General features: G+C 37.1%; 2 protein-coding genes and 1 non-coding gene across 10 annotated transcripts; 1 reads left to right on the top strand and 2 right to left on the bottom strand.

The window, feature by feature from the left end:
* The first annotated feature begins 4541 nt into the window (after positions 1-4541).
* LOC147855709 (U6 spliceosomal RNA) lies at positions 4542-4644 on the top strand. The gene has a single exon (XR_015530963.1). It is a non-coding gene; the product is annotated as a U6 spliceosomal RNA (small nuclear RNA).
* Positions 4645-7723: 3079 nt separating this feature from the next.
* On the bottom strand, positions 7724-9366 carry LOC147855708 (pentatricopeptide repeat-containing protein At1g08070, chloroplastic-like). Of its 2 annotated transcripts, XM_087329958.1 has the most exons (2): positions 8195-9366; positions 7724-7992 (listed from the first exon to the last, which is right to left on the bottom strand). In XM_087329958.1, the coding sequence occupies exons 1-2, from the start codon at positions 9324-9326 to the stop codon at positions 7958-7960; spliced, it is 1167 nt and encodes a 388-aa protein (XP_087186084.1). In that variant the 5' UTR covers positions 9327-9366; the 3' UTR covers positions 7724-7957. The 2 variants fall into 2 exon arrangements, with proteins under 2 accessions (XP_087186084.1, XP_087186083.1); XM_087329957.1 differs by having other exon boundaries at positions 7724-9366.
* Positions 9367-10462: 1096 nt separating this feature from the next.
* On the bottom strand, positions 10463-25949 carry LOC147855707 (pre-mRNA-processing protein 40A-like). 7 transcript variants are annotated; one of them, XR_015530811.1, is made up of 32 exons: positions 25735-25949; positions 24317-24381; positions 24128-24196; positions 23739-24044; positions 23476-23649; positions 23296-23345; positions 23141-23210; positions 22834-22886; positions 22635-22692; positions 22023-22381; positions 21844-21937; positions 21375-21482; positions 21220-21288; positions 21072-21149; positions 20904-20990; positions 20784-20818; positions 20379-20484; positions 20199-20279; positions 19985-20077; positions 19844-19897; positions 19429-19545; positions 18724-18822; positions 18567-18614; positions 18378-18470; positions 18182-18289; positions 18015-18079; positions 17839-17941; positions 16179-16481; positions 15912-16088; positions 15647-15677; positions 14059-14115; positions 10463-11396 (listed from the first exon to the last, which is right to left on the bottom strand). XR_015530811.1 is itself a non-coding variant. In XM_087330359.1 (29 exons), the coding sequence occupies exons 1-29, from the start codon at positions 25814-25816 to the stop codon at positions 15960-15962; spliced, it is 3156 nt and encodes a 1051-aa protein (XP_087186485.1). In that variant the 5' UTR covers positions 25817-25949; the 3' UTR covers positions 15707-15959. The 7 variants fall into 7 exon arrangements, 1 of the variants encoding a protein (XP_087186485.1); XR_015530810.1 differs by having other exon boundaries at positions 15933-16088; XR_015530813.1 differs by having other exon boundaries at positions 10463-11392; positions 15933-16088.
* Between the last annotated feature and the right edge of the window lie 740 nt (positions 25950-26689).

Here is a 26689-nt window from a genome sequence, read left to right as displayed (position 1 = left end):
TAGGACAAGAAGTGGATGATGCTAATTGTCAATCACATAAGTTTTTTCATGAACTTCATGAATCACATGCACGACATAATGTGGTAAGGTTAGAGGAAAATGGTATCACGTGTTCCGATCCTCAAGAAATTGTGAAGAAATGCATAGACTATTATACACAATTGTTGGATGTACAAGTTTGTATCGATGATAATGTTAAAAAGGATAGAGATGTATTTTTTAATGGAGTGAAAAATCATGTATCGCATGATGTGGCACAATCATTAGATGCTAATATTTCAGAGGATGAGGTGGAACATGTCATGTCACATCTTGCTAATGATAAGAGTCCTAGGTGGGATGGATTAACAAATGAACTCTTTAAGAAATATGTGATTAAGTTAAAGGGGCCTTTTACGGTTTTATTTTAGAAGGTGTGGACATCAGGGGAAATGCCTCATTCTTGGAAGATTGGTTTGATGAAACTTTTGCTGAAGGTGCCTTCTCCATCTTCCTTTGCTCAATGGAGGCCTATTTCATTGATGGGGGGAATGTACAAGATTTTTGCAAAAGTGATAGCCAATAGGTTGCATAAGGTTTTACCTTCTATTATTCATAATGCTCAATATGGGTTTTTAGCAAAAAGAGACATTTTACTTAATATTTTAAATGTTCAAATGACAATTGACTATGCAAAGGATTCAAAGCAAGAATTGGTGTTGCTACAATTGGATATCGAGAAAGCCTATGATAATGTGGATTGGTCGTTTATAAATCAATTGATGTCTCATATGGGTTTTAGTGATCGTATGTCCAAGTTGATATACACATTAGGGGAGGGTTCGGTTTCACATGTGATGTTTAATGGAGGAGTAACACAACTGATTTCTATTCGGAGGTCAGTTAGACAAGGATGCCCGGTAAGTCCTTTACTATTCACTATTGTGACACATCCTATTCTTGTTAAGTTACACAATATGGCTATGGAGGAAGAATTGCTTGGACTAAGGTTGCCATCAGGGAAGCCATGTATTGTTCAAGCTCTAGTAGATGACCATATTATGTTTTTGGCACCTAATCGGGAAAATATTAGTAAGACAAGAGATGTGTGGGAATTGTTTTCAAATGCTTTAGGGTTGAGAATTAATATACATAAATTTGTCCTCATTTCATGTACAAAACAAGATGTGTTGGGGTTGGGGTGGTCAGGAAGGATAGTACATCGTGGTATGATTTTTCGTCACCTTGGATATCCAATTGGGGTGGAAGTTTCTCATGTGAAACTTATTGAGTGGGTGTCCAAAAGGTTGGAGGATAAGTTTATGTATTGGAGGTCTCAAATTTGGCCTTTTCATGTACGACTTAAGGTGGTCCAATCGATTATGGTCTCTTATTATCTTCCTTTGCTCCCATGGTCAAAGAAAGCTCTTGAAATATTGACACGCTTGATGTGAATGTTGTTATGGAAAAGAAAAGGGAAAAGTGCCTTGTCGTGGTTGGCATGGGATCATGTTTGTACTCCGAAGCGTCTTGGCGGGGCATCAATATTAAATCTATATGAGCATATGGTGGCTCGCCGATTTACTTTCATTCAATTTATGTTTGAAGGTGTACAACCTTGGACAGAAATGGTGTCATACTTTATAGAGAAGAACGGAATAAAGCTTGGAAACATGAAGGTTGAAGCAAATTGGTGGAATGTAATTAATTCTGATAGGGATGTCAAATGTGCAAGGTCTATGATAGCTGATCATTTGTTGACATTATGGCAAAGTATGTTAGATTTTGTAGAATGGTATCCCCCACAAGAAAGGGGATGTGCCAATTCATTACAAATGGAGGTTTTGGCGACATCAAGGTTGTTGAAGTGGGAAGGTAAGCAAATTTTTAACCTTCAATTTAATCAGATGGCTAGATTGGGTTTGGTAACAATTAAGGATGCTATATTGGTGTCACAAAGAAGATTAATGGCTTTTTGAACAATCAGATCAACATTTCACATTCCATAAGTTTATACCTTTATTTGGGATAAGTTGCAACAAATACTATCTTCGTATGAGCCAATTCCTTATTTAGATGGGCGATCTCAAGAGCTTGATTGGAGGTTTGTTGGAAATAAGAGATTGACTATGATCTCAACAAATGTTGCTTATCACACATTGATTAACAAACATAAGTGGTTGGAAGAAAGGGTTATAAAGATATGGGGGTTTCATAAGCCCATTACTTGGTGGCTTCATGTGATCAAGGTAGGTTGGTGTTCTCGATTAATGCTACGGGCCAAGGTATTTGTTTGGAGAGTTATGATTGGAGCTTTACCATTGGGGGATGCATTAAAAAAACAGAAACATTACTAAAGGATTGTGTTTCTTTTGTTCGGTAGAATTGGAACATAGTAGGCATCGATTTATTTCCTGCTCGATGGCAAGGATGGTTTGGAGGTGTATCAGTTTAGTGTGGATGTCTCTAACCGGAGTACGTCTATCTTCCTTTAATTGGGTTTTTGCACATATGGAGAACAATGAACCAACGCCTCATTCTCAAATTATTTTTGAGTTCTTGAGGTATTGGGGGCTATGGTTCAATTGGAATATGCGGAATGCCTTCATTTTTTATTCGCAAGTGAGGGTGAGAAAATATGTTCTAAAGTTGAAAGGACTTCTTTTATGGCAATTGACAGTGCTAGAGAAGTCACGAAATCTCAACCAGGAAGAGAGAGAACTCTGCAAGGTCACATATCATCATATTCGCCATTTGAATTGGTGTGTAGGGTGGCATTGAGTTTGGTGTCATAGTTTTCTTTAGATCCCTAGATAGAAGGGGTTCTATAGTTTGTTGTAAGTTAGTCATGGCGGTGTTTTTTCTTTCGTAATGAAAGCCATTATTTACGAAAGAGAGAGAGAGAGAGAGAGAGAGAGAGAGAGAGAGAGAGAGAGAGAGTCAATGATAACATGAGGATCAATTTATCGACATTTGGGTTATCCATTGGGTGTTGATGTTACAAATGTTCAATTCATTGATTGGATTAGTAGTAAATTGAAGGACAAATTTATGTATTGGAAGTCTCAATTATGACCCTTTCATGTACGACTCAAAGTGGTGCAATGTATCTTGATGCCCATGTTATTATATTTTTTGCCTTTACTACCTTGGACTAAGAAGGCATTACAAAACATGTTACAACCTATTCGGTTCATGTTGTGGCGGAAGGGAGAAATTATGAGAGTTACATGGATTTCATGGGACCATTTGGCTACTCCTAAAAGGTTAGGTGGTGTAGCAATATTGGATTTGGAAAGACATTTGATGGCTCGTAGATTTGCATTATTACGAGATATATGTCAACAAGATCAACCATGGATATCTATGACGCAATATTTTATTGAGCATGAAGGATTGGTGCATGGGAAAACAAAGATTCAAGCATCATGGTGGTCATTACTCAATGGAAGTATTCTTCTAAAGATTCGACATTCTGTATGTGGACAACATTTGATAAGGTCGTGGCAAGATGCATCATCTCTTTTTGAGTGGGGGCCATCAAGTGATCGAGAATATTGTAATTCATTACAAAATGAATTGCTTGTTTCTTCTCGAGTGTTGTTTTGGCATGGGAAAGAGAAGTTGAGATCTCAATTCAATCATTTACTTTGATTGGGGATTGTACATTTAGAAGATGTGGTTGATAATAAATCTCAAAGGTTGTCGGATTTTGAAGATGCCAAGTGATGGTTATGTATTCCCTCAAATTATGGATTTATTTGGGAGAAATTACAAGATATACCATTGTTGCAAGGATCTTTGCGGCCATTGAAAACAAATTTTGCAGATGATACACGCTTGTTACAGGTCACTACAAATATATTGTATCATCATGCGATGACATCATTATCTTGGCTATCTCCTAAAGTAGCGAAGTTGTGGAATGTATGTAAGTCATATGCAAGGTGGTGGAAAATATTATAACGTAGTTGGCATTCCCATCTACCATTTCGTGCAAAGGTATTCATATGGAGAGTCATGATTGGTGGGCTCCCATTAGGTTCAACCTTAAAGAGACGAGTAGTGGGGTCCGGTACTTGTTTCTTTTGCACCGTTCCATTGGAGGATAGTACACATAGGTTTATTTAATGTCCTATAGCGTGTACCATTTGGAAGTACTTATCGGACATTTGGCAAGACTTTTTAACCCGTTGTTGTTTGAGACCTTAAAAATGGGTTTTTTCTCAATATGTTCAAAATGGTTCAAATGATGAGATGGAGATATTGTTCCAATTTTTGCGTTATTGGGGTCAATAACACAATTGGAATATGCGTAATGCTTTCATGTTTGATAATAGACATGGGGTGAAAGCCTATATAAAGAAGCTTAAAGGTATTCTCATGTGGAATTTTTGGATCTTAGAGCATGTGGGGATAATTTCCTCTCCCTACATAGGCAGAACGTCCATCTCCCTACATAGGCATATGATAGGTAGAGGAGGCTAAGAAGTGTTGTAACTAAGTGGATTTTACATACAAATAATACAATTGTGTGCTTTTACCGAGAGAGAGAGAGAGAGGTCCCTTCGGGGACATCTGATAAAAATTGGAACGATACATAGAAGATTAGCATGCCCCTGCGCAAGGATGACACGCACAAATAGAGAGAGAGAGAGAGAGAGAGAGAGAGAGAGAGCAGGTGGTCATGGGTTCAACCCCTACATTCCACAATGGCATCTAGTGAAAGAAAAGATATATATGAAGTATATAATAGAGAGGTGAGAAAATTGGGTTTCGAACCCAAGACAGAGTAGTGCTTGTAGTGTTAACAACTTACCACTAGGGTAAGCCAATTATAAGAGAGAGAGAGAGAGAGAGAGAGAGAGAGAGAGAGAGAGAGAGATGGCCAAATTGGTTAAAATATAGAGCAAATTAATCGGCATGGTCTTGATTAGGAATCGGTTTGGTTCAAGCTTGAAAACTCTCAAACTGAACGAAACCAAACCATTGCTTATTCCTAATCAAGACCATGTTGATTGTAATTTGCACTGTATTTTAAAAGCATATCACTAGTTTGGATCCACGTCACTTTGGGAAAATGCAACATGATCACATTGCACGAGAAACACATGTGCTTCATACTTATCCAATGTTTAATGATTTTAATAACAAAGAAACCATTTGTATGAATTTCGTATTTTTTATTTAACCCTTGACGAGTTGCCTTGAACCATTTTATGCGCAATATGAACATTGAGAATATTTATAATAATCCAAATTCCTATAAATGGTAATGTTAATGTTCATGATCAATGTGCGCTATAACCCTATTGTCAAATGTGAATAGATTTTGATCAACGTGAGAACTTGAGTATGGATTGCCCTAATATTGTAATGTGTTAGACATACTTGAGTTCATAGTATGAACCATAAGTACCATACATGCATTCACATTCGAGTATGGTAAACACCCTCGAAGTATGGTAAAATACCATACTGTTGTATTCATTATTTACTATAAAGTAAAAAAGTGAGAATAAAAATAATTATGTTTTCGTAACATACACATTCGTTTGCAAATGTATGAAAATAACTGTTTGAGCAAAAGAATGCGAATATTACGTTTTATGCTTGAGTTAATGGCACTCTCATCATGTAAATTTACATTTGATCTCGACATTGGCTGTGGTGTCATATAGTATTGTCAAGATAGAGCATCTGATTTTCTTTGTTGCACCCCTAGCCGATATATGATCAAAAGAAATCAAAACATATTAGAAATTGTGCCCAATGAGGTTATTATTAACACAACACTAAAGAATTTTAGAAATAGAAATATGTGGGGGTTTTGTTATCATCTAGATAATGATATGATGGGGAGAACCCTCAAAGAGGTGACGTCATTGTTCAAAAGTATCTTTTATGGCCAAAAGCTCCTTATCATGAATCTTGTAATTGGTTTCTACAACTTCAAACACCTACTTATGGCCTTTTATTGATCCACATTAACCCAAGAAAAGACTTCACCAGGAAATTGATGCGTTTGATTTTGCATTGGAAGTATTGTCTCACAAATAGGAGCCTCAACCTTCTTGGATGTGCATTGTGTTCTTTGATCCAACCTATATGATTATTAATCGGTTGAGACATACTCCACTACCCACTTTTGTATCTCGTTTGGGTCCATACGGAAATAAGACATCGCATTTTAATGCATTTCTTTTAACATAATGTAATGTACATTGTATTGTATTTTCACACCTTCACTCGAACTTCCCACTATAATTGCAACATTGTGGGCCGATTGTATGGCATCAAACCAATAACTTTTTTTACTTGGGTCACACCACCTTTTCAAACTGCACAATACCCATTGACGCTCCAATAATGGAGATTACGTCTTTTGAAACTTAATCATCTCCACATTGGATAAGACCGAAGGAGCATGAGGACAAATTTCCATTCTCATCAACTTCTAACTCTTACATTCTATTTATAACTTACAAACCATGGGGTGTGTTTCTTCTCTCACGAGTCTTTAATATCCACTCATGGAATAGTGAAGTACATTTTGCCAATTGGGGGTAATCATGCATTATCTTAACCTGCCTATATTTACCTTGCTTAAGTAAACCTCATAACTCATATATTGAATGCTCATATTTGTGTTTTCCCCTCAAATTTATACGTTACCAATGAAGACTTTTTTACTATTATCTTTTCAAGTAAAAATGATGAAGAATTCACTTTTGAGACCACTCATATGTACTTAATTGTATTTTAGTTACATCCTAAAATTTAATTTGTAGGTAGATAATTGGGAACATACAAACATTCCCAATGATTATGAGGTTTGATCTACATACTTGACAGGTTCATACTGTGAAACACAACTTTATTGCTCTAGGTGTTGGTTAATTTTATTCAAATCTAGTATTTAGTAGGCTCAACAAATAGGTAGTTCATTGCTAGAACTCAAAGAGACAATGCACACTTTTAATGCATCAAATCATAGTCCTTACTTTTCCTTGATATTATCGTGTTCTCCACAATAAGTGCGAAAGAGCACCAAGTAATGTTCATAGTCAAAGAAATTGGATTGTTCTTTATCAAAACTTCTAAGTAGGTTAGACCACAAGTCTTAATTAATCTTCCATACTTATCAAACTAATAGCCATAATGTTGTGGGATACAAAAGGATCTAACTATGCCAACTTGCGAGTCACCATGCATAATGACAAAATCATCATTTCATTGTGTTGAGCCTTGACTATTTTATATTCAAAATACGTATATGGTTATGGACTACGCTAGAACCAACTCACATATAATGTCGTGGCTTTATAATCAACTTGGGTCTTTCAATAATTTAAACCCCATATTTTCTTCCAAATGGAGCCTTCAAATGGCATTACTTCATGAATGTACCATTTTGACCCAATAAAACAATGCTGATAAAAGGTTTTTGACACAAGCACTCTTAGTTAATTATCGATATCTGTTTAGAAGTGAAACCAATAAAAAAATGACAATCAATGACTTCATGAAGTCAAGCATTGGGATAGACAACCCAATGATATTTACAAAGGCAAAAGCCAATGAATGGATACAACATCATTGGATAACATGCAACGCAGTGTGCATTTGTATGTATATCTGTATATTTCTATGGGCATACAAATAGCATACACTCATATATGTATGCATGCGTGGCTGTAAGAATGCCCATATGTATGGATATATGTTCCTTAGTTATGTCATCAAGTAAATTCTTTGGATATAATCCACATGATTTGAAATGCTTATTCTTTTGGATCTGAAAGAACCGACTCAGTAAAATACAGATTAGACAGCACAATGTATGGTGCCCCATGTCCTGGATCAAGAGTGAAGCAGTGATTTGCAGCACAAGAACCTCTCTCCACATCTCCATGAATTCTACAACATGCTAGCAAGCATAACCAAGCTACTACAGTTTTTTCGCAAGGAATACTCATTACCACCTTTTCAGCTTCATCCAATCGTCCAACTCTACCAAGAAGATCAATAACACAGACATAATGATCGATGATTTGCACAATGCCATGATCCTTATCCATACTGAGAAAGAACCATAGCCCATCTTCAATCAGGCCATTGTGACTACATGCATTCATCATAGCAATGAAAGTGATACTATCTGGCTTTATTTGTTCGCTTTGCATATTCCAAAACAAAGACAATGCTTCTTTACCTAGCCCATGCTGACCAAATGCAACAATCATAGCATTCCAAGATACAACGCTTCGCTGTTGAATTGTTGTAAACACATAAAGTGCTGATATCAAACTGCCGCACTTGCCATACATGTCGATCAAAGCATTACTTATCTTGATCTCATCTTCACAGGCAGTGCATGTGATTTTAATATGAATGTCTTGACCTTCTTCAAGGGAAGCCAAGTTTGCACAAGCCTCCATAGCACATATAAAGGTGATATCATTAGGTGGGACACATTCAGACTCCATCTTTTGAAAATGTTCGAGTGCCTGTATGTTACAGCCATTTTGAGATAGACATCCAATCATCGCAGTCCATGTGACCACATCCCGATAAGACATCGCATCAAAAACACTCTTTGCACAATGCAAACACCCACATTGGCCATACATATTGATCAATGAAGTACCTACGAGGATATTATCTTTATAACCACCATTACCTATAATAATAGCATGGATCTTCTTCCCTTCTTTAAGAGAAATCAACATCATGCATGCTTCCATGGCAGCAATGCAAGTGACATCATTCAGCATGATTCCTTGAACTTGCATGTCACGGAAGAGATTTAAAGCCTCCTTGCCATGACCATTCGAAGATAGCAATGTGATCATAACATTCCAAGATACCACATTTGGGAAAGGCATACATCTAAACACATAGTTTGCATCACCAATGCCCTTATTATAACCATACACATTTATCAGTATGTTCCAAGAATAGCTATCAGGATTAGGGATCATATTGAAAATACGTTGTGATTCCTCTATAAGGCCACATTTACCATACATTTGCATGAGGCAGTTCCCAAGCAAGATTTGCCATCCACGTCCACATTCAATAATATGATGGTGAACAAGTCTACCGTACAAGAAGTTCTTGTCTTTCCCTAAACGTTTCAGAAGGGAGCTTGTCTTAACAAGGCGATGGGGTTCTTCCAGCAATTGATATAAGTTGCCATACCCAGCAGGCGAAGCCTCTTTCTTGGAGTTTGAGGATAACCCAAGTTCCGTTGTGAAGGGAGCTGTGCTTCGCCATAGCTCTGCCCGTTTCAGAAAACCAGAACTCGCGAGAGAAGAGCAGGGTGGGGCTCGACTACCTCGCATAAACCCTGTTTTGCTCAAATTTTGCTTTCCTATGGAAGAAAGCTTTCATAGTCGGTATCAAAGGAAAGGCTTCAAAATATCTCACAGAAATGCCCCCCGGTTTTCCTTATTCCTACAGATGCCCCTGAGCTTCTTCTTTGTTGTTCACAGTTGGGCGGACACTCATTATATGTATACACATTCCCCGCCTTATGATTCTTGTAATTCATACATATATTGATCCATTGCACTCACTTTCTCTTGGTTGTTAAAGAAATCAGTCCTTATTCAAACATGATCCTCGCATGTAAGTAAGCATTGCCTTCAACTTGTAATTGGTATGTAGGCTTGGTGTTTTACACGAGTTTTAACGTCTACAATGTCTTGACTAGCATTCCATGTATACATGCGAACTTCTAAAACGTGATTTGCATGTTGAAACCCCCTCCTTGAAAAGAGTATGCTCTTGTCCAAGGAGAGACGCTTTGTTAATCATTTTCTTGTCAATAACAATGGGTCAAGAAGAAGCATCCAAATGCATAACACCAAACACAGATATAAGAATGGGCATCTAAAAGAAAACCTCCCTTCTCATGAACCCATTCCAAATCATGGAAGTGGGAGTACAACTCCTAACAGAAATACAATTGAAGCTCCTAAATGTCATCTAATTTCCCTTGACAAGGATAAGCAAGCGCCACAAACAATATATCATCATAGCAGCAAATGTAAAGCTTCCAAATTCACCCACAAAGCAAGGACACGCCAACCCAACCCATACCTAATGCTTTCTAGACTTGTAAAGACATTGTAGTTGCATACTAATTATGGAGGAATCAAAGAAACAAGGCCTTCTAGCACACTATAAATGCAAAACCAATATTTTAGAGTGAATGATAGTTGGTAGGTGTGACAGAATCATGGAGGGCATATGGATGACATTCTTATTATTTGCAAAAGGTATATCTCTTGTATTGCATGAATGAAATAGATGTTAAGAAATGTGGAAGATATGGAAGGGCACTAACAATGCAAGAATAATCATAAATAGCCATTGCATTGTCAACAATATATATTACAGTCACATAGATAACATTAATAACATGCTGTGCATGCAACAATTGTTCTTGAAAGTTCATAAAAAAACAAATAAAAAATTGCTTAGAAATCAGGTCAATGTGAATATTGTAATTACAGGAAGTGTGAACATTATTTCCTTATGACGTCTTGTGTGGCATTTTTTATCCTTTCTACCTCTGGAAAGGCCATTGAAGGAAACGTAGAACAAAATTCAGGTCTTGGAAAGGACTAGTGCATATTAGCAGTTTAACAAGAGTGCATTCTAGAAAGAGACAACAGTACAATCTTGACTGCAACTGTACTTCTCAGGCTAAAGATACCATTAACGATTGCAAATAATAGAGATTCATGCCTTTGCAAAGTGCCCAACAGGTTTCATCTATGGTATTACAATTCAGATCCAGCTAAATTGACTTAGCTAGAAACGTGTTACTATAAATGCATTCAATAGTTCTCAAACTTTGATTCATGGAAATTTTTCCTTACCTTCAGAAAAGCTGGGTTAATCAATATCCAAGAATGTACAGTTGAAAGACTACCCCCATGTTTGTACCCAGTTTGGCTCAGTCAGTTTTTTTCATATACAAAAGACATTATGTTAGGCACAAATAAACACCGTGAGATTATGCAGTGCTCAGGATTGCCCACTAGCAATTGCACCAATAATGATAGCTATATTCTTAACACCTAAGCCTTGGTTGAGTAGCATTCGTCCGTTGTTGAAGACTGCAACTCTAGCAAAACAGTAGCATTGGAAGCGTAGGTATGTTAAGTCTCTTCATGACGAGGTTAGGTTGATTATTAAAGAAGCTTCAGAGACCTGAATACTTTAAACTCCATAAGTCATTCATTGTGGAACATAACACCCTTTTGGCTGTGGGTAGTTTGAAGCCTGTTATTGAATTCTTCATTATGTTCAATGAATCTCAGTCAGGCTGTCCTAGAATGCATTTTTACTATCTCCATAAAATCACTAAGTCCAACGTCCCTCTTAGAGTGCAGCTAAGCTTGCTACACAAGAAAATCCAAATACAATGTTAGCCTAGCATGTTCATATTTAATTCATACAATTCTCACCTATATAGGCATTCCTTTATTCATTGAAACTGAGGCCACTTCCTCTTTTAACCAAACCTGAAACCACTATTGTGTTATTGTTTACAGATTGTGGTTTGTTTTCATTTCTCAACCTCTACTTCCATAACCAAGTTCATTACAAAGAACAATGATAATAACTTGTGCCATAATACATCAAATTCCTTTAAATGGAACATTGGCATTAGCATGAGAAGATACTAATTTGCATTGACCTTCTTAGAGTAGAATTGACACTACTATGTGTCAAACTGAAATATTAGCATAGAAAACGCAAATAGTGAAATTTGAAACTGGGTACCTGGGCAGCAAAAACGTGGCTCACCACTCCTAACATGAGAAACAAATTACAGACATTCCAAATGCTTCTGATTAAGTAAGAGGTGGAACACATCCAATCAAACTCCTTGTAGACAGAAAAAAGTTAAGCTTAAGCCAATGATTTAGTTATCTCATCTATAATTTCAGCCTCAGAACATGTATCTTTTTGGCCCATATTGTGTGCCCGCCAGCATATATAGAACATAGAGTTCTTAACTTGTAATTAATGGAGAGGAGCTCTGAAATTTTGATCTATAATTTCTGTGTTTCAGGAATGACTGACAAAAGCCCTAAAATAGAGATTCAGCTAATCTGGGCCAGCATATAATTTAACCTTTCGAAGTTACATACAAAAGGCCACACACGCATCTAGTGCTTCAATTTGTGAGCATAATAGTGTGGTTTCATTATTGTTTTCCAAGAAACTGACTTGCATGCAAAACATTAAGTCATTTCAGTTAGTCTCTACTAGCCTTTATGCCTGCAACCCATGAAGCTCAAAAATGGGTAGGCCCCAAAAATAGTCCCTGGCATATGTGTCTAGTTTACATGGCTGTCCAGATGAGCATATGTTATTTCAGTTTATGTCTCTAAAAGCCTCTATATCCTGCTACCCATGAAGCTCAAAAACAGGTAGGTCCCAATGATGGTGTCCATGTGAGATGAACTGTGATAAAGAGCTACCATCAGAAGAGGCAATGGAGGTGAACGAACGCATGTCATCTTAGCTTATGTATTTAAAGGCCTCTGTATCCTGAGAAGCTCAGATACATTGGCCCAGTAATAAAGAGCTACCATCCATAAAGAAATTATCCTGGTGATCATTAATCTCCCACCATGCTGTGTAGTCATACATAGTTCTCTTACTCAAGCCACCTCATTCTCTTTAGAGATATTTATTTCTATCCATGGAGTTGGTCTCAATTTAATAGCAAAAGCCAAATGCAAATACAACTCATGACAATGAGCTCTCATGTATTTTGATGGTCAGAATATCACTACTGTAAACAATGATAGCTGCTTCTTTTGCTTTTGGTTCTCTTGTTAATTTCAGACGTTTTGGTTCCTCAAAAACCTTTCTTCATGTGCTGTTGTGTCATCATGGTATTTCAAAAAGATATTATTAGCTTAAGAATTTTCCAATCATACTATTTTCTTCTAAGTGAGTCCTTGTATGATGGATGATGTCTAGTATTTAAAATATAGCATTCCTTCCACTAGCTGTGAGGAGAATGTGGCAAACGTGAAATTCATACTTGTCTCGGTATTTCAAAAAGATATTATTAGCTTAAGAATTTTCCAATCATACTATTTTCTTCTAAGTGAGTCCTTGTATGGTGGATGATGTCTAGTATTTAAAATATAGCATTCCTTCCACTAGCTGTGAGGAGAATGTGGCAAACGTGAAATTCATACTTGTCTCGGTACCCAAGACAGTGCCACACACACCATTACTTCACCTTCAGGAAGATTTTCCCACAGAAATGCCTGAAAGAAGAAGAAAATTGTGTCTATGATTAAAGATTTGGCATTCCTTCCACCATCTATGAGGAGAACATAGCAAAAGTGAATTCCTTATTTGTCTTGGTAGCCAAAGGCAGTATCAAACACCAGAAATTTCCTCTCCTTCCCACAACCATATTAATAATTCTTGCATGAAAGTATCACCTCTGTGTTAGATTGGGTTTCTAACTCTTCAATTCGGATTGCAACACTACATCAGATTGTATTTGGCTGCAACCGCTTTACACACTAATTACGAATCCAAGAGCAGTTAGTCTTTAGTAATGTCATGTCCAGCTGTTGAAACAAAACCAGTCACACACCGCACAAAGAGATGTGGTCCAGACATGTCATGTTGCAATAAAGCATTTAAGCATGAGAAAACTCATCATCCTTCATTTTAACCATCCTTACTTCCAACAGACCACCATAGGAGAAAAATAAAATCAATCAAACAAGAGCCAAGAGATCCCCCTTCTATGATGCCTTAAAACCAAAACCACTTCAGGAAATGGGAAATAGGACACATTAGAAAACCAGGAGTTTTAATATACCTGAGTAGAAACCCTGATGATTAAATTTGTGCTTTTTACAACATTTCATCCGAAAGATTAAGCAAATATCTTATAGTACGTATAAGTACAATCAAATAACATGAACATAATACAGACATAAATGCACAATAAAAAACAGTCCCAACATTTTGTAAGCAATCTATGAGATCATTAGGCAAAAAATGTCCTGCTTAAATCACCTGGACAGACTGCAAGTAGGAAGCTCCAAAATATTGCTCAAGAGAAGTTAGCTGTAGCTGAGAAAAGAAAGAACAACAAATTATGCAGTCTTAATAATGTCAAAACAAGACCTTTCATACTGCGTTTTTTCCATTTCCATTTGCATTTTTTGTCAACCCGACATACCAGTCATCAAACAGACATCTTGTTATTGGCTGCTACCAAATCCATTGGCAGACAAAGTTCCATTACCACAGAAATCACATCACCACTGCCCATCTGAAAACCCTATACAGCAGAACAAAGACAATCCTAACAAGTAACATGGCTGCGGCCAACTGAACATCACAGAGATGTGCGAATGTCATGAAGGGGAGGAAAAACGTGCCCTGCAGGTCTAAAGAATAATTTGAAATACTCTACTAGTGAACATTTTAGAAGAGCAATTTCCAAAAATAGAAGTTTCTAGAATTATTATTATGGCAACTTGATCATCAGTATACATGACACTCCCATTTCTTGAAGGCCTGCCCTCCATATGTAAAGAAAGCTGTATACTATGTTCATTCCCAAAAATGACGTACAATAGATACACATGCTGTCTGTGAGTTTAAAAGGAATACGTCCTTCTCATGACCCTCCACAAAATATGTTAGTGGGATAGACAGTCTTACAAGGAACAGTCATAACGAGTCTCTATGCTTCAGAGTTTGTCCATCTACCTGATTGTCAGCATCCACCCACACAATACCTGGATCATAGGAGTGAACACAAGGATCCAATTCCAGTGTTTGTAGGTTCAAAGAAAAATCATTTGCAATGCTACATTGCCATCCAGCAACATTTATATATAGTGGAAATGCAACCTTGCAATGTCCTGCTGCTATCTCACAACACTTTAACTTCATAGGAAACATACTTCTGTTTCCATGATGTCAACCCACTTTCCTCATGGACACCCTTATTATGATGTCAAGGTTAATCATAAATTATCTCAAATTAAAAGTTGGATGCCAGGTTAATGTATGTTGGTAAGAGCACATTGAAACCTTAAGATTAGGCTAGTATGTGCTGTTTGCTGTCCAGAAATTAAGAGCTTGCATAATTCAAAACCTATCTATTATGATGGACCAGAAGGAGAGAAGATAGGCTGCAAACTGGTCCTGGTTTGCCACTGTACACTATATTAGAATTACATACTCATAAATTAGCATGCACAGCTACAAGTCTGCAAACTAATCTCGAAATTCACTGAGCAGCCATCATTTGAGAATCAACAGAGGATGAAGTGGTGTAGATTTCCATGCAATCTTGGACTATAGAAATTAGCAAAAATGGGGCAGTTCACATCGTAGATAAAAACCTTGAAACTTGAACCACGAGCTAATAAAAAACTGCACAAAACAACTTTACAGACCATTTTACAGATATACAATAAGTGGAATAAAGTAGACAAAGCAAGGTATCCATGGATCATTCCAACCTATCTTTAGCAATAAAACTATGTGAAACTGCACTTCAAAATTATTCAAGCTAGATACTTATTGCACTAAATAGACCTCAAAACATCAAAAAACATATCTTGGCTTAAAGAGATGCAATACTTACCTTAGTAAAGCCAACTTCTCATAGCATTTAACTGCCAGCCACAGAACAAAGAAACATTCAAACCTTACAACGCATGAACAATTTTCATAGTAAACAACTTTCATACAAATTAAAGAATAAGCATTTTAAAAACTTCATCATGGCAGAATGAACCAATGAAGTAAAAAAGGGTCTTTTTTGGACCCAAACATAAATTATAATCTGCTACTTCACTTTGCAAAAGTGTAAAATTGGAGGTTCAAGACCAAGAGTCTGTCATTTGTACATAGAGATGAGTGCAGAGTACCCCGACTTAACAGCTACAAAACTTGTTCTAGAGATGGTCACCATCTGCCCCAAGCTCACCATCTTCCAAGACAGCAATTTTACCATTCTCCTGATCTCGATCCCTCCGGTGTCTCTTATGCTTATGTTCACCATCAGAAGCTTGGTCATCACCATGCTGCATGAAAGAAGTTCAAAAAATAGGTAGTGCTGATTAGCATTACCATTTAAACATGGATAAATGCTTGAGAACTATTGCAAACCTCACCTTTCGAGATGACTTCTTTTTGTCGGAACTATGTTTGTGGGATTTCTTTGATTCATCTTTTGCTGTGGTCATATCATGATTACTCTTGCTCTGATGGTGCCGTTTGTGTTTCTTGTCACGATGCTTCCCTTTCTCACCATGCCTATCCTTCTTATGTTGTTCCTTTTCAGATTTATCATTGTCAAAGCTTGCCTCAATCTGTGATTCCCTATCCTTTTTAACAGATTTCTCTTTCTCTCGTTCTTTATCCTTTCTTTCTTTCTCTTTTCCTTTTACCTTATCTTTATCTTTCTCTCTCCTTTCCTGAATCAAAGGCAGGAAGTATACAATAGTCAGTCTGCTGATCAAATGAGCTAAAGTGCCTCAATAACTGCTAACAGGGACAGAGATAATGTGCAGCATGAATAGGCCAAAGCCCTTGACTCTAACATAGGATAGTCAAGCCTATATTCTTTTGTGAACACAAGGTTGTAAGATAGATGATTTCAGCAACCAACAAAGAGTACAACAAGTTCATACTGATTCTTCAGATAGAATAATCCAAACATCATTTTACTTCCATGATGTTTTCTTTGTTTCTACAGTGTCACATATACTGTAATATTAAAAAGTAAGCCATTGCATATCAAACCAAAAAACAAACTAGGCTCTCTCAACTTCTCTTTCTGGAGTCAACAACTGTGATTGATGGGCATTTAAGAATTTTCAGTTTATATCTTAGGCTATGTTATATAACCCATCATTCATGGCATAACTTGGGTGCTTTTTAAGCTAGATTTAGCTCGTTTCTCTCATTAATGATTAAATACTCCAATACTTCATGATTTGACTTTTCTTCAATTACTATTGGCAATTCAATATTCGAGACCTCAAGACACATGTTCCTGAATCAGCTAAAACACTATTATTAGGCAATCCTCAACAACACCAAATGCAAAATTCTTTAAATTGCTTTTGAGGAACAGCACGCACACACAAATAAATTAATGAACATGAATATGAAATTTCATGTAATGCATTTTCTAACAGTGTGGATTCAACGAAAAACAAGACAAAATTAACTAACACCTCAATCAATGAGTTCCAGGCTATGGGCCACAGCACATATTTCAGGGAAAAGGGATAGGATCCAAATGTCTATCCCTTAAGATGATGAGAGGGGGTTTAACCAAGGAATGTGAAGGGAAAGGAGACGGACAGATGAAAAACAGCAGCGACCTGTCACTTTGAAATTGTAGTTTCACAGCTGCAGAGCCTGAAGTATGATGAAAATTATCAAGCTTTCCGCTCTCATACTAGAACAACTAGACTACTGAGGCTGGTGGTTTCGTTATATGAAATATGCTTGGTCAGGTGCCTGGGGGAACACCACCACCAAGAAGTACCAGTATAGGAACCATTTTCCAGTATAGATCGCACTTAGTTAAATAAATATTTGCATACCTCCAGGCTTCAAACCATGAAACAATGATGACAAATTTCATATACATAATCTCGTTGCTGCATATCCAGACTAGGACATAACGCAACAAAGATATTGTGCATATATGCACGTGAACACTGACCATGCTCTTTATGCAACCATTTTCTCAAGTTATTACATACTTTTATTTAATTCCCCACAATTTGCAGCTTAGAGACTTAGAATTTGAAACTATACCTTTTCATCTTCCCGTTTCTTTTCCTTTTCTTTGGCTTTTTGTTGCAAATGAAGAACATATTCATCAAATAATGTTTTACAAAGGATTTCGTCACCAACAATCCTGAATTCAAAGAATTAGTTAAGAGTCATCCAAGGCAACATTTCATTTTAGAATCATTCAGTCACATCCTAACCTGAATGCAGGAGTGTTTTCAAGTAACCCCTTGCAGTCTTCCCATACAGATGATACTGTAATTGACTACACAACCAGCAATGAAACAAAAATAAAGATCTGAAGATCAGTACGATTTGATAAATCTCCATCAATCAAATTCTTACAGTATAGTATTTTAAATCTCACCTTGTCTGTGTGGAGAAGCTCATTGAAATCATCAGCAGCTCTTTTCTTCATTTTCACCTCCTTCTCTTCTTTTTCCTTCACTCTCTCCAAGAGATCTTCAAATACAAACTGCAACATTCACATACAAAAGACTCCTCAGCCAAACAAGGTAGTTAATGTCCACAACTTCCAGAAATATAAGAAGAAAGATACTTACCTTCAAGGTCTGCTCGGAGATACTTCCTAGGACACCTGCATTAAGAATGGCAGCTTTAAACTCTTCAAGTGTCCATTCTGAAGTTAAATTGATCTGATATGAACAATTGACATGATACAATAAGATTAGAAATTCAAATGCAAATTCAAATTTCACTACAAAGCATATCCATAAATGGAATGCGTTTACCTTCCTAGCCTTGATAAAGTCTTTTATTCTGCCTTTATCGTCTGAGTACTGCAAAATTCGGCATCCAGGAGTTATTCTTTTAAGAACAGAACCACCAACTAACATATGTTAGAATAGTTTCAGACACCTGGGATTAAATGAAGGCAAAAAACTGCACCTGTTTTATCATGTCATCTGCAACATCCTCAAACAATTCTTTTGGAGTTGTCCCAGAAGTATTCAAACACACAGCAATGTAGACAGGGTGATCTTTAACCTGGAGATAAAATGAGATCAAATTTCATTAATAAAAATTAACTGAAATACATTCTATAAACATAAATTCCCACCATCAATGGTATTCATTTGGCTTCCTGTGTTGAGTCTCTTAAGTAGTAAGTAGGCTTTTACCAACTTGTTGTCTAAACTACTGCATCATTTTTGTACAAAGGCCACACTCATCTATGAGCTTAATTCTGCATTGCTTAGTTCAATGTCGAGAATGATGTACCAAAAATACTCAAAAATTAAACTCACAAGATTCTAGACAAAATTACTGAACTGTTCTAACAGAATATCAGCATTCATTATATCCCAATGCCTTAATCCCTAAGGAGTCATTTTCTGTGTGAAGGACCCTAAATAACTAGGGTAGCAAAGTTGAAATAAAAATAAAAAAGAAGTAAAAAAGAAAAGAATATCTTATATTGTTATTGCAGATGGTGCAAGGCAAGGAAGGTATTCTTCTTAGACATTCTCTTAAAATTTTGAGGTTGTATATCAAGATACAAAATATAGAATTTGATTTGTCCATACTAACCTGAACTTGTTCTATAAAAGATACTATATATATCATTTGATTTTTCTGTATTATCATGCTTACCATCGCCACATAATCCCACCAGGCTACACGTACAGTAAGCAAACCAGATATTCTATGTTCCTCCAACAACTTCCTGAAATCATCTCTGTTTGTCCTCTCCCTCCTCCTTTGTTGTTCCTATATCAACAAAGCAAGTCAAGAATTGATAAATGTGTTCACTTGTGGAAAAATGAACAATTTTATAACAGGTAGACCAATCAGGCTAGCTGAAGAGTTTGATAATAGATTTGTGAACACATCAAAGCCAAACTCAAAGAACAGGAAATGCAGAAAAGGTCTGCTCACAGCCATAAAGTATCTAGAGACCCCATTTGTGTGGATAAAGTGAAGCTAAATTTTGGATTTGAAGCACTTTCAAGAGATGAAATAATCCAAAACCAAATTTATGAAAGCATGTCAACATCCAGATAATTACCTTCTCCTTTTTAATTTCTTCCTCCAATGCTTTCTCCAAATCACGGATGTACTCCTAGTTTATTGAGATTGAAAGCCGATGAGCATATTTTGTAAGTGAGACATACTTGACCGAAAATAGAAAATCTTCCCCAAAACAAACCTGAAAAACATCAAGTCGGTCCGCCTTAGCAAGACGAGTGCATCTTTCATCTTCCTCGAGCCTATCAGCTACCTTCCTCCATTGCGTGCTAGCCTGGCATTCAATACGAAGAAAATATGCATATTCTTGATTGTTGGCAGCCAGAATCTTGTTTCTATCTTTACCAGGGTACTGTCTAACAGAAACGTACATTGAAAAATAGGAAATTATATACCTTAATGAAGTCACAGGACTCCAGGAATTTCCGATACTCAACTATGTTTTTCTTCCTGTCTTCCCTTGCCCTTTCTTTTTCCTGATATTCAGCATTCCAGATATATATATTTTGACACTATCTGCTGAGGTTAACATTTATAAAACTTCTTATGTGTAGAGCTAACTTGAAATAGCATACTTTAGTTTCCAGTTCAATAAGGTAATCCTCAAAAAGTTCTTCCCTCTCCCGATCCTTTTCAACAGCACGAAACCTAGGATCCTCAGCCAGAATAGATGCAACCTTGCTGAAAAAATGTGAAGTAAGCCATAAGACACAATTTTACTGAAAAGCCAGCTCATGGAAATTCTGAAATTCACTACAAATGAAAATTGCAAGACATTTGTTCCTACCACTGGACTGATTATTTGTATAGGTTTTAGTTGCAACTTAGCAGTACAAGCTAATTGCTCACCAAAGCCTTTAGTTACAACATTGGATATGCACTAAATACTAAGCTATCCAAACCACAGGAAAATAAAGTCAATGTATACATAAAAAGACATGCAAGCCAAAATAATCAAAACAACATGGGAAGAAGAAAACCTCCATCTCATTTTGGAACTCAGTGATCTGGACTCCTGGAAATATATAAAGAATGTCAGTGACACTTGAGATTTGAAGTTAAAAGAAAAAGATAACATCTGTTTGGGAGTACACTTAAACCTGTAACATTATTAGAAATTCTTCTCTAGCTTTCTTTTGTCTGGCACGCTTCTCTTCTACCTCTTGCTTCTTTCTGTGAGCCAGAAACTGCAAATACAATTCAGATACTGTCAATATACTGCTTCAAAAGGAAGAGAATTTCCATCACCAAGCCCATGTAACCATCACCTCATTAAAAGTTTGTTTCCTCTCCCCCAAAGTTTTGAGAGCTCCATAACGCTTGTCATTGATTATGACGCGCATTGCCTGCAGAAGTTACTTTTTAGCAAAAAGTATTACTTTCCAACAGTGCATCTTTTCTATATAGAATGCCTACCTGTTCCCAAGTCCAGTCTGATGCAACATGCACAGATTCTAAGAGCTCTTTGAATGCATTTTTTGCCTCCTGCAAGTAGAAGACTTGTCAATAAGCTGTCTAATTCCAGGCCTAAATTTTCATACATTTGTATTTGGAAAGTTTATAGTTCTTACTACTTTATTTGAATAAACAGTTGCTCCTTCAGCAACAACAAGAGGCTTATCCTCATTCAAGGGTGTTACATTAACATGTCCTGCTGATGGCATTGCTTTTTTTGCCTCCTTCATATGATCAAGAAAATGAGATGAGAAAATGTAGAACTATAATAAAGAAATGAGAACTGAAAAAAAATCTATAATCCAAAATGACTAAGAAAACATGAATCCTGAAATAGATAGCTTCAATCAGCATTTTAGAGCTAGAATAAGAACAGATTCCTGTGCAAAGAGGTATAGGAAAACAATCTGCTGAATGTGTCCACAACTTAAATACTGGATCACAACAAAAAGGAATTAAGCACATCAATACCATTTACAAAATATTAATGGAACATAAGAGAAATCTATGTTTCAAACAGTTATTTTGGATGCTAGAAAAATACCATATGAATGAAAACAGACATAGTTTGCTGCACTTGGTTACCTCAATATCTTGGGTTGGAGACTCTTTTAAATCCCCGCCGTCGTTTTCACAAGTCTGTTGCCTACCAGATTTGATATCAATTTCTTCATTTTCTCTGCACCCAAAATTTCATTCATCCACTGAGACAAGTTGAATCTATGATGCTTGACAAGCAAATTGAGGTACAAAGATTTTGTTACTTTTTTTTTTCTTCCTTTTCAGCTGATGTAGCTGGACTATCAGGTTGTGCTCTTGACATCGGGCCACCCTCAGATTGAGAACATCCTATCGCTGTCTCTGGAGCACCCTCAGGTTGAGTAGGTTCTATAGTTGTTGTCGTCAGGGCATCCTCTCCTACAATACTAATTTTAGTTGTTGTATTCAGGCCAGCATCTGCTGCAATACTACTTTCAACGGTTGGAGAAGACGGGGTGGATAATGCTGGGGTAGCTGCGATTGTGACTGTCACAGGAAGAGCTGAAGTTGTTGGTGATGGAGACACATTAGGCACTTCTGCACTTGGAGGATTAGCAGCCTTATGTACTTGCTCCCTGGCTAGCTGGTAACAAAAGAAAGATATATTAACCACTCTTGAGAGACCAAAATCTGAAAAATAGAATACATCTTTAGCAATGAAAATGTTACTCTCTTTTTTAAGACCACCAAACCAAATAAACATGTGTAAAACTTCATAAGGTATCCTGGCTATGTCTTTGAGAATTTGGCTAAGGGTAAAACTAATGATGCTAGATGTCCCAGCTAAAGAGCTACACCAGAAATAAAACAAACCAGTATTATTGATTAAAGCAAACCTTCATCTCTTCAGGAATACTCCATCTTGATTGTTTTGTCAACTTGTTGTAGTAATATCTAGAGAAGTCAGCAATAAGACATTTAGTACCATCCCCAGCCTTGTGTTGGAAAGTTAACATTATTTATTTCTCGTGGTCCCTTGTTTCTAGCACAAATTTTTAGCTCTTGCAAATAAGCCTTTGAAAAAAAAAATATTACTTTCTGCCATCTGCTGCTGTGAATTCCTTCCACACTGTTGAAGCATCCGCTCGCTGTGCAAACAAGAACGATGTCTTGTCAGCATAATTGACTAGCCTAAATGACATTATAAACTATGACTTGTAATATCATGAGTGTGTTGCAAGTTAGCTAAACAGATGAAATACATCTATTGACTCGTGTGACAATGTCCTGAATGCATTCTAACATTAGTCATATCTAAAAACTATGATAGAGAAACTGCCTGAAATACATGTGCACTATTATATCTTAATGTCAACAAAAAATATAAACATAAATAACACACCTCCACTGGTGTCATAAGCTCCGTAGGCTTTTCCCAGCTTGACTGCTTTGTTATTTTGTTGTAATAATACCTAAATGGTCACCAATGGTGGCCATGTCAGTAAATGTTGATGGATTATACATCGAAAGAGCCTGCAATTAAACATGTGCTTCTACCTTCTTCCATCTGGAGCAGAATGCTCTTGCCAATCTGATCCTGTCTGATCCTGGTTGAAATCGAGAAGCAATATGAACAGACATGTTTCACAATAGAGAAAGGGTGAAAAGCTATATGACTAAATGAAGATTGAATCCATTAACCCCACATATCCAGCATCCCGATAGATAAATGCTTACCAAGATTGAATTCACTGTAAGAGAATTTTGCTGACCCGTTTGTCCTGTTTGCAGAGGACCCGAAGGTGCCATGTTCCATGGTTGTTGCATCATGGAAGGTGGTGGGTGAACTTGCAGCGGTGCTGCAGCAGCTGGAACTGTTGCAGGGCGAACTCCAAAGTTCTGAGTAGCATACTGCAATATAAAGATAAATATCCAAATCATATCATTTAATGTTGGGTGGAATCAGAACATTTAAAGCAACTTGAAGCTTGAACCCTTACCGTAAAACTAGGAGGTGGTGTGACCCTTACAGCTCCTAAAGGTAGAAAGTTAACTTGTGGCACTTGTATGGGTCCTGGCAATGGTCTCTGTGGTGGATTAAATGATATCCCTTGAGATGGTAGCACACCCTGTGGAAACTGCATTGTTTGTGGTTGCATTGGAGATCCCATACCTAGCATATTTGGTGACTGCATGGACAAATTCGATGATACACTTGGAGTGGGAGCTACAGGTCGAAATTGTGGTGCACTAGATGGCACAAATGCTGGACTTGGTTGTGGTGGTAATGAGCCAACAGGTCTAAACTGTATTACAACCAATAGGATACTGCTTAGTATGGCAGTATAATAATGCAAGAGATTACAAATCTTCATGATTATTTGAATACCTGTATGGCAGCATATCCTGAAGGTGGTGCTATTGCAGGCGAACCGCCTAAAACCGGTCTATGTGGAGGCTGAAAATACATATATAATCAAAGATCAAGTAGATTAGTTTCTATAAAGTTTCAAATGCATTTGCTTATCTCCCCCCCGGCAAAATTTAGATGATCTATAATAGTGTCTGGCAAATGTACCGGTGGTGCTGAAAGAGAAGGTTGCAATACAGATGAAGGTCCAGACCCATTTTGTGTAGCAGGACCTGAATTAGAAAATATAATATATGAAGCAAAAATACTGAGATTTGTATTTATATATAACACTGCTCTCTTCAGTCAAACGGAATACAAGAGAAAGTAGCTTTTTCAAAACTCACAATGCATACGCAAAAACACTTAACAGAAACACAGGCATAAGTAGTCCATGTAGCTTGATAAGTCAAACAGATGGAATAACAAAGTTTCCTGCAGAGGCAATAATTCGAAAACGAAAATTCAAAAAGTAATTTACAGGCAGAATATCAACAAAACCACTTGTAGCTCGATATTTAAAACCTTTATCTTCTCAGGTAGCTTCCATATTGTGGAAACACAAGAAATTTTTCCAGCTAAAAACTGTAGCTTGATCAGTATAATGTTGATACAAATTACGAAGAAATGACTTCTCCATGTATCTCGCTTAGTTCAGGAGGAAAGGCAACCCCTCCATAATTTGCAAACCAAAAGTTTCAACAGAAATTCACAGCAAGTAAAACCGATAGAAACACAAGTATGACGAGTCCATATAATATGATTAGTAGATTTTTCGGCCAAAGTTCACTTGTTTTTGTCAAGAAGTTTTGATCACAACAAGGGGAATGATAGCTCCTCCATATCTAAAAATGTGACACGGGAAAATGTACATTTTTAGCAAGAAACGTTTTTTTCAGCCAAAGTTCACTTGTTTTTCTCATGAAGTTGAATTTTAGTACGAGAGGAGAGGTAGCTTCTTCATGTCTCACAATGTAATCATCAACAGAAACAAAGGCAAGATTTTTAGCAGAAATACCAGTAAACTTAGGTTTATTAGTACTTTTCCCAGGCATTGTTATTTCTATGTAGTCTGAATAGTACAAAGGAGATGTACCCTCTCCATAACTCGTCATAGAAAAATAGAAAAATTATGACAAGACATTCACACCCAATTTTCCTGACAGAGAACATATCTTCATTAGTGCAATGCTGAGAATAGATATAAGCAAAGACACAAAAAGATAAATATTTCAAACGAAAATAACAAGCATTTTTTCAGCAGAATTGTATCGTCATCAATAAAATGTTGAGACCAACATTTCAAACAAAAGAACTCCAAATTGCCAGATAAAGATACAAAGAGAAAAGAGAAATAGAAATGTCATAAAGAAAGAAACGGGAATAGAATCAACAAAGATGAGGCACAAAGAGAAGCATAAAGAAAGAAACGCCAACGTAGGTCGCACAAAAGAAGAGACACCAGGAAAGAAACACAGAGAAAGAATCACGACAAGAAACAAAAGAGAGAGAGAGAGAGAGCAGAGAGCAGAGAGAAGAAGAATGGAAGGGAAGAGAAGAGAAGAGAAGTGAAGTGAGAGACGAACCTTGCATCCAGGGTGGAGGAGGGGGAGGAGGGGGGCCACGAGCAGAGGCAAGATCAAGAGGAGAAGGGGATATCCCAGCCATGGCGAAGAAGAAGAAGGAGACGATGAGGAGGAGGCAGCTCGATGGAAGTACGCCTTTCGCCTGCTGCTTCTTTCTGTTCCTTCTTCTTCTTCTTCTTCTTCTTCTTCTTCTTCTTCTTCTGAGTCTTCTTCTTCTTCTTCTTTCTTCTTTACTTCTTCTTCTTCTTCTTCTTCCTTTTTTTCTTTACTTCTTTCTTCTTTACTTCTTCTTCTTCTTCTTCTTCTTTTGATGGTGATGGTGATGGTGATGGTGTTAGAGAGCTTCCTGTGTTTTGAAGAAAATTTACTCCCGAAGATTTGATCCGATCCGATCCAATGTAATCTCTTCGATCCGTGCCCCCCCCCCACCATGCCATTCACCAAACGCTTGATGATCTGTCTCGTCCATGCCCTATGTCTGACCTCATGGAACTATGTATATGGAACTCAATCAGGCTCGGATCATTCTGTATCGATTGCTAATGCTTGTCAGTTTGGCTCTAAGTCTTGAATGATCTAGTTAAGTACTTTGTTGGGTTAGTGGTTGCAACTGGAGGTAGCTCGGGTTGGGCTCGATTGGTAAGGCTACCCCCAATGGATACTCAGAGGTCATGGGTTTAACGCCTACATTCCACCATGGCATCGGCGATGGAGACCAATAGGTCAATGGGTTTAACGCCGACATTGCACAATGACATCTTGTAAATTAAGAGATCATGTACGAAGTAATAGAGAGGTGAGAAAATTTGGGCTTCAAACTTAAGACATAGAGTGCTTGTAGTGTAACAACTTACCACTTTGGTAGGCTCTTTACAAAACAAAGAATTCATGGAGTGAATTCTTGAAGAAGAAAAAGAATTCATAGAGTATGTTGATTAAAGACCACGTGCTTATG

This window comes from Azolla caroliniana, unplaced genomic scaffold (genome assembly GCF_043228905.1).
Source record: "Azolla caroliniana isolate FFs.n. ecotype wild unplaced genomic scaffold, voAzoCaro1.0.p SCAF_14, whole genome shotgun sequence".
NCBI lineage: Eukaryota > Viridiplantae > Streptophyta > Polypodiopsida > Salviniales > Salviniaceae > Azolla > Azolla caroliniana.
Note: the sequence above shows the minus strand (reverse complement) of the source record. Positions and strands in the feature narration are given on the sequence as shown.